This window comes from Triticum urartu, chromosome 7A (assembly GCF_056163025.1).
Source record: "Triticum urartu cultivar PI428250 chromosome 7A, HENAU_Tu73, whole genome shotgun sequence".
NCBI classification, from domain to species: Eukaryota; Viridiplantae; Streptophyta; class Magnoliopsida; order Poales; family Poaceae; genus Triticum; species Triticum urartu.
In genome coordinates, this window is record NC_141879.1 from 35,950,955 (window position 1) to 35,959,716 (window position 8,762).

General features: G+C 41.6%; 1 protein-coding gene across 1 annotated transcript; it reads left to right on the plus strand.

The window, feature by feature from the left end:
- The first annotated feature begins 6,404 nt into the window (after positions 1–6,404).
- LOC147957392 (uncharacterized) lies at positions 6,405–7,864 on the plus strand. Its single transcript, XM_087535265.1, has 3 exons — positions 6,405–6,811; positions 6,888–7,173; positions 7,540–7,864. The coding sequence occupies exons 1-2, from the start codon at positions 6,479–6,481 to the stop codon at positions 7,170–7,172; spliced, it is 618 nt and encodes a 205-aa protein (XP_087391391.1). The 5' UTR covers positions 6,405–6,478; the 3' UTR covers position 7,173; positions 7,540–7,864.
- The last annotated feature ends 898 nt before the right edge of the window (positions 7,865–8,762 follow it).

An 8,762-nucleotide genomic window follows, 5' to 3' on the forward strand; every position in this document is an offset into this window, starting at 1 on the left:
GGCCGAGCCACCTCTTTCCAGCGTACTATCTGAATTATGCTAGTTTATGGTTTATGAGTTGAACTAGCGGCTGATCTATGTTGTATCAGGAAAAGTCCCCCAGGAAAATGTGTGGAATGGGCGGATAGACGCACTTTCACCGGGGTGCACCTCACTTACACTAATGAATTTTAAAAAAGTGTTTGTGAACTTTTAAAATGTTCACGAAACTGGAAACATATTTATTTAAAAAAATGTTTCACAAATCTCAAAAAATGTTCACATATTTTAATAAGGAACATTTACATTTCCCTCCTAATTTTGTCCTGACCTTATCTTTATCCTTAAAAAAATCAGTGCTCAATTATACCCCTCTTTCGTTTGGTGCCCTTATTAAAATACCCTTCCGTGACGTTTTCGTCCGGTCAAAGGCCTTTGACCATTAGTGGGACATTTCCTGGACATTTTTACCCTCCCTGCATATGTCACTTACATGTGGGCCCCTTCATCCCTGTAAAAAAAAAACGAGCGAAAAAAACGATCTGTAGACAACGGTGTAAATCGTTAGCGAGCGATTCATGCGAGCGAGAGAACTGCCAAGTCATAGGCTGGCCCACGTCGGTGCGCCCCAATGCGCTGTAGCAAGAAACTGACGCTTAATGCGCCGAATAGGTGCTCTCCCACACTAGCTAGTGGGCTGGCTCATTTGTATCTGTTTATTTATCGTTCGCTGGTATTGATGAGGTGATTGGTTTCATTCGCTACATTATTTTCACTTTTTGGGTTTGTTCTGTTTTTCTCAGGTTTTTCTAGTCTTTCTGTTTTTCTTTATTTTGCAATGGTTTTCCTCGTTTCTTTCTTGGATTTCAATAATTTTTTCTTTGCTTTTACATTTAATTTTTACACTGGTATTGCTTCTTTCTTTCTCGGTTTCTACTGATTTCTTTGTTTCTTTTTTCCTTTCTCTGTTTTTCTATGGTTTTCTTTGTTGTTATTATTATTATTTTTGTCCATTTTCACTGATTTTTTACACACGTCTACCTTTTTTCAATACACAATATAAACTTTCAGTGTACACGTGAAACATTGCTTTGATACACATTGAACAATTTTCAAATACATGATGTGCAATTTTTGTTTTTATACATGTTTTGAGCCCTTTTTGAATACAGGGTCAACATTTTTTAAAATACATGTTGAAATGTTTAATTGTAATAACCTTTTTTCTAGAACTATGCAAACATATTTTGACATTGTATAAACATTTTATTAAACGCCATACACATTTTTTTAAACACGTGAACATTTGTTTAAATGTTGTGCACCACTTTTAAATCGTAAGAAACCTTTTTTGTACTACACAAACATATTTTTACATTGTATAAACATTCTTTAAAATGTTCACATCCATTGGTTTTAAATGTTGGTACATTTTTTCATGCCAGGAACATTTCTTATATAACACTATGAACATTTTTATCGCGTTGACATTTTTATTGTGTGTTAACAATTTTTTCAGATTTATGGGTTTTAAAATTTAAAAAAATAATATATAAACATTAGCATTATGTCAGTGCGACGGGGCGAGCCCATTTTGTGCTTGCGCGTGCCGGCGAGGGTGAAGCGCTGCTGCTGTGTTGGGCGGGGGCCCACTACGGCTCCTCTTGACAGGAGGTTGCCCTACATCGCTCTATAAGCGAGACATGCCGGTAGGCAACATGCACAATATAAATTATAACTTGTACTTCCATTTTTACACCTAATTCCCTAGAACTGAAACACAAGCTACTTGTTCAGTGTCATGATCCTGCTCATTGTCCAAGGAAGCGCCATGACAATGCTCACCCAGCGGAACACTACCATCTCGGCCAACAAGAAGGAGCATATCTTCCCTACCTACTCTGATAACCAGTTGGGCAATCGTGATGCTGGTCTTCCAGTTTTTTCTTGTGAAACTATACCCCCTCCCTTCAGCATCTCTTGGTCAACTTCTGTTAAGGAAAACACCATATCGACCATAGTTGAGATAATGGTTGTGAAAGAGAATATGTCCATATATAGTACATGTGACAAAAGTGTTGCAGCGCCATCACGACATCATATCACCGTTCTAGTTCTTGTTCTTGTTTTAAACTTTTGGTACTATGACAGAAGTTAATACTTAGCCTTGCACTGCACAAGCAGGGGTGGAGCCAGAAATATTGGCCATTGGATTCGCTCATTGACTCGTCATAAGAACTTGGTACTATTTATGTTTCAGGCATTAATTGCAAATGCATCACTCTCAGTTTGTCCCTCATTGTAATCTTGAAAAGGTAGCAGCACAAACAGAAGGCCTTATGCACTTTGTCACTATACTCGAACCAATGATCATATTCATCAAACCAATATGGATTAAATCTCTTTTGAGTATCTCCAATCTCTCTCTGTGGATAATCAAAATAAAGTGGTGGCCTATAAAGTTCCTTTGCTAAACATCTGTGTCTTGTCTCATCTTGCTTCTTAGGATTTCTTGTGCACTCCAAAATTCTCTTCCGATCAACGAGATCATAAGGCAACCCATCTAAATTAATTTATATGTGAATCAAAGTCTTTCGGAGACTAGCTGCAGAGACATTTGATAGACTTGCCTACACCTAACGGAAAATCTTGATGTGATTGTAGCATTATCTGGATCTATTTCTTTTTGATAAATACCGTTCCATAGCCTAGATCAATCAAAGTCCATGCAAAAAAAAAAAACTGTGTGAAAACTAGGGCATTTTCTTTTACAATCGTGTTAGGGTATTATGCATTCACAAGAGGTAGGAGACATGGCGGGTAACCTAATTACCTCAAATTTTGATGTCTTGTCGATGTCGAATTGTCCATCTACAGTGGTCTGCTCACCGCTCGATCCGGTGGCCGAGCTATGCCGAGCTACCCCTCAAGATGCGAGTTGAGAAAATGAACAGAGGAGAGTCCCAGGCATGTGGCAGCCGTGCGTATACAAACAACATGGTACGTGACTAATCAACAGGGCCTGCTTATCAAGTCAAGGTGTTTTAGGCCTGGGCATGCGTACGTGTGACTAAATAAATGACTAATCAAGACATTTGCTTGTGGGCTTTTGGGCCTTTCGCTTAGCTATCCACGACACATTAGATGGGGTCAGCCTGGACTTCATATTGGGTTCAGCCAAGCAAACACGCATGCCTACACGCACATAGCAGAGAAAATCCGTTGGGTTCGAGTGAACCCAACGATTGTATGCTGGCTCCGCCCCAGCACAAGTTTATAGGTGTCTTCGTATATAAGTTTTCGTCTTAAACTCTTAATTTTGTACTTGCATTCAGATTCTTGGCATGTTTCTTTGTGTTTTCTTCCTAACATGCTTTTAAGGGGAAACTACGTCTTGGTGTAGCATTTCTAAACCTGGCCAAGATGTGGACATCTTGTTCCACTAAAACTAAAGTGGCAACTGGTAATAAATGGTAGCCATATATTGTAGATGGTGAAGATAATGGTTTTAAAAGAGAGTAGGGCCATATATAGTATGTAACAATAATAATACATGTGACCAAAGTGCAGCAGCGCCACCACGACAGCATATTGCCCTTCTAATTATAGTTTGTAAATTTCAGTTTCAAAAAATTCTGAAAAAAGTACACATGTATGCAAGGATGTAAAGTGTATGTGTGAACATTTTCACAATGAAATACCTTGCGAGCTGCACAAAAAAACAAAATCATGGACTTTAAAGATGAACAGTACATATGCTAAAAAGCCCTAGATTTGTCTTTTTTTGTGTCGCTCACATTTTAATGTATTTCGACCTGAAATTTTGTACACAAGTACATTATGTATTGAGGTACATGTGTATTTATTTTCAAAAAAAATTGAAACAGAAAAGTTTGAATTTTGAAGTTTTCAAATAAAGGCCTCCATGAAGCTCGGTCTTCCTTTGGCATTTTTGAACCTTGTGTCGCTTCCTATCACCTTCTTCTTCGGCTGGGATTGATGGGTAGGCAAGCACGTCCGTACTTTCCATAAGTGAAGCTACTAGGGTTACACAAGCTAGTACTAAACATATTTTAATTAGCATTGCACTGCACAAGTAGTTTGCGTCTTATTAATTATGAGCTTGCATTCCTGGCATGTTCTAACAGGGGAAACTGCATCCCGGTGTAGCATTTCCAAACCTGTCAAAATGTTGACATCTTGTTCCACTAAAAGATCAATATACCCATCGTGGCCACGTTTGGTGGCCTCCTGAGGTTCAAAGCTATCTTTTTTGTTTCCATCATTAATTGTACCTTGCACTTCCATTTTTACACCTTATTACAGCCTGTAGCTTTTTTTTTTGATGGGAAGGCCTTCATGGCTAGCTTTATTTATCAATGACCGCTACATATTCCAGAAGAAAGTTTACATCGTCCAGAAGAAAGTTTACACCTTATTATAGCCTGTAGCTAACCACATAGTGTCACGACAAATGATCCCCATATCACCAACTCTCTCTCTCTCTCTCATAAGCCTGCACCGTCGTCACGTACTAGAAAGAGAAATCAATGCAAGAACCTCTAGGCTGATCCACACACTTTGTCCTATCTCGAAAATATGAGAAAGCCTATACTGTACTAATTCCATAAGGGCATTTCTAATTGATCCCATAGAAAATAGATGAGTAAATCTTAGTGGAGTATATTTACTACACTAAGTTTTGACCCGAACTAGCCGATCCCCTATATATAATGGAGTAAACTTAAATTTGTCTCATACATTACGTTGAACACTTGCTATGCACCTCGGCGGTGAGTGGCAACCATGGTGACTACACTGGCGACGAGCAGCAGCAGCAGAAGCACACAGTTGGGAGGAGCAGCGACAGCAGGAGCACACATCGGCGGCGGCAAGCAGCAACAGTAGCAGCACATCCTTTTCTAAAAAACAGTAGCAGCACGTAGTGGGGAGGAGCAGCGGCGAGCAGCACGCACCAGCGACGAGATGTAGTAGCAGCACATGACGGTGAGGAGCAGCGACGAGCAACATGCACCAGCGGTGAATGACAGCTGCACGCACGGGCGGCTAGCAGCAGCAACACGCACCAACGACGGCGAGCAACAACAGCACGCAACGTGGAGTAGCAATAGAAGCAGCACACACCAACAGCGGCAAGCTGCCGCAACAACATCACACATCGAGGGCGGCGAGCAGCAGCAACACGCAGCAGCGACGTGCAACAACAGCAACATTTAGTGGCCGTACCAGTAGTAGTACCGGTAGGGGTTGCCAGCGAGGTCACCGGCGAGGCCATGGGAGCTTCAGGTGAGTAGCTGGACGGTCACGAGAAGGTCTTTCCATGAAGAAAAATTATAGTCGGCCGCCTCCAGACAGAGTAAATATATGAAGATTTTTAGGGACGGAGTAACATTTACTCCCTTACGACAGATAAGGGATCGGCTAGGTGCCGGTTAAAGGAGTAAACTCACATTTTTACTCTCTAACTGGTTATAAGGGATCGGTTAGAAATACCCTAAGCAAGAACAAAAGCTATATACTATATTGCTACCACACACTTTGTGGTGTTGATTTGAAGTATGAGATCATCATATCACCATTCTAATTCTAGTTCTAATCTTTAGTTTCCTCATGGAGTGCGGTGTTTCTGCTCCCGGGCTCAAATGAGCCTGGGCAAAATAAATAATCATTAAAGATAGAAAAAAATTCAAAAAAAATCCCGAAATTGTTTTGCAAGCAAGATGCTCATGTGTGCGTGATGTTCATGCAAAAATTGGTGGAGTTTGGACATTCGAGGAGCGCACAATTAAAAAGACAAAATTTGGCTATGTGAGTAAGGTTATTGTTCATACACTGTTTGGACCGATTTTCTCTCTTTTGCCACGAGCTCCTCAAATGTCCAAAGTGATGAAATTTTGCATGGACATCACGCACGCGAACATCTTCTATACAAAAAATTTCAGTTTTTTTTTACATCAAGTTCTCTCGTTTTCCCCTCCACCTTGGTCGCGGTGCGCAACCTAAGATGACTTACACATCTAGACGGAGGGAGTACTAAAGATAAATACACGCGTCACGGCCACCTTTGGGTATCTCCACAGGTTCAAAGCTCAATCAAAAAGCTACCCATATACCACAACTTTCTTTTTTTTCCATCATTAATTATTCCTTGTACTTCCATTTTTACACCTTAGTGCCTAGAACTGAAACTCAAGCTAATCATATGGTGGCACAACAAGCAATCCCCTCTGTCCGTTTTGCTCATAAGTCAATTAATCTTCGTGACGTACTAGAAAGATAAATCGAGGAAAGAACCTCTCTAGGTCGATCCGTTCTCCTATTTGAAAAATATAAGAAAAATCTATAAAACATTGCACAAGCAAGAAAAGAAGCTATATACATACTAGTATATAAGTCCCCCAAGGCCCTAGGCCATAACACCAGCTAGAACTAGAAGCCACACCGAGTATCACCGACCTGCAGACCACTTTCACTGGCGATGACACTCGAAGAAGAGCTCTCCAAGCTGGCTGCCGATGTAGCGGCCATCTCGCCGGCACCGGTGAGGAAGGCCGTGGATGCACTGGCGCGCAGCAGCCCCGCCCGCGCCGCCGCCGATGCCCTAGTCTACCTCTCCGTGGGCACGACCTGCGCGGTCTTCGCGGCCGCCTTCTTCACCATCTTCGCGGACCTGGCCTGCGCCCGCGGCTGGGGCTGCACCCCGGCCTATGTCCTGTCCGAGATAGCGGACTATCTATCCACACCTGTCCTGCTTCTCCTGCCGCCGGCGCTCGTGCTCTTCTTCCTCCGCGCCGCCGGCTGCAGGACCAAGGTACGTGCTCGTCACTCACTCTGCTCCATGGTTCTGCTTCCCGTGATGCTGATGAATTGATTGTGGAATGCGATAGGCGGCGGACGAGGAGAGCCTCATCGTGAAGAATGACGAGGGGGAAACCCTTCTGTCGCCGTCGCCGCTGGCCTTGGCAATTCTGTGGCTTTTCATTGGGGCGGCGTCGATGGGAACCATCTCCTTCCTTCTTTTCAAGTGTGGATACACAGAGATCTCCGACCTTCTCGGCTACGCGGCTCTCTTATGCACGTTCATGTGGGAAGCCCTCGTCTATGTCCGCGCTGCAGTGGCGCTGTGGAGGATGAATCCCGGGCCAAGCAACATGGTGGCATCGACTGACTAAGGTAAGTGGCATTAATTAAGCTAAGCCGAACATCAACATCTCGCTTCCTCAAAAGTATTTTATCTGAACATAGTGTTTTCTACCAACAAATTGGTACTTCGAAGATGATGCAAGTAATTTTCAAGTCAAATGAGTAGAATGTAGATATCAGTTGGACCTATACATATGCATGTTTGCTATGAAATGGAAGTATAATTGTTGTCATCACTCATCGCTCATCACCAAACCACCAATACTAGTCTTACTAAACTGGCGTACAATGGTAGAGATCAATGGAAGAGCAATAATTTTTCTTCTTGATCTTCTAATTTTTGCAGTTAAAGTTTTATTTTGCCTCAACTTGAAATTCCATTAACTCAATGGCCAGGTGCACAAGGTTTGGAGCCGGGCGAAGACGATGATCGAGAGTACTATGTACTGCAGAAGCGCTGCTGTTTATGTTGCCGTTCAGAATAAAGGGATGCACATCAGGACATGCCTGCCGTAGTGTCGTCTGATGTGTACTAGTAATCTATCTTTTTGTTTCTTGACTGGGACACTAGTAGTCTATCTAGTATAACTAGTGTGGTGTCAAGCTTGCTTCAGTTGGTGCTATGGTAGCGCTGATGATGTGACTGAAGCGCTATGGTAGCGTTGATTGGTGGTTACAGTGAACCGGACCTATATCTAACACAGGATTTGTGTTGCTGTTATTTAGCAGTACGTGGCCATACATATGACTGGACGTACGATATGATGCAGAGCCTCCATTCTATGTATGCAATCATAGCATTTTTACCGCCTATAACTTGTCCGCGATTATAAATACCCCCTCCATTCCACAATGTAGTGCTTTCTCTATCTCCGTGCTTCAACTTTGACCGTAAATTTAACTATCAAGACCGATTGCGGCGGGAGCAAAAATTATATCAGTGAATTCGTATTCGAAAGAAGTTTTGAATTATATAATTTTTTCTCCCGCCACAGTTGGTCTTGTTGGTTAAATTTATGGTTAAAGTTGGACCTTGAAAAACGCGGGCGCACTATATTTTGGAATGGAAGGAGTAGCAGGAATGCACATGGCCTGCCGACTGCAGCAGCCGAATGGCAACTACCTGGGAGCGCATCTATGTCTTGCTTGACACAAGACACATGTGCCTCGCCTCGAGGGTCGCAAGAATGGGGCGGTCCAACAGTCTTCCTTCCTATGCTTCGTTTTGTTTGTTTGTTCCTTTGTCTATTCTAGTTTTTTTGTTCTATTTGTTTCCCCCTTTCCCTTCATAATTTGTTGTATTATATATATAATATTACTTAAATTTTAAAAACTATCACCGCACATCTAACACATGTTCATGAAGTGTAAAAAATGATTCGTGGGTTTTCTGTAGAATATTCGTACTATTCAAAAAAAAAAGTTCATGACATTTAGAAAAATATGTTCATTGTATTTTTTAATATGTTTATGAAAATGTAAAAAATAAATGTTTAATGTCTGTATCATTCAGAAACTTGTTCATGACATTTATAAAGTGTTTGCAAGTTTATTAAATATGTTTCATGAGATTTAAAAATGTTTTTTGAAATGGAAAAATTAGTTCACGTAGTTTTAGA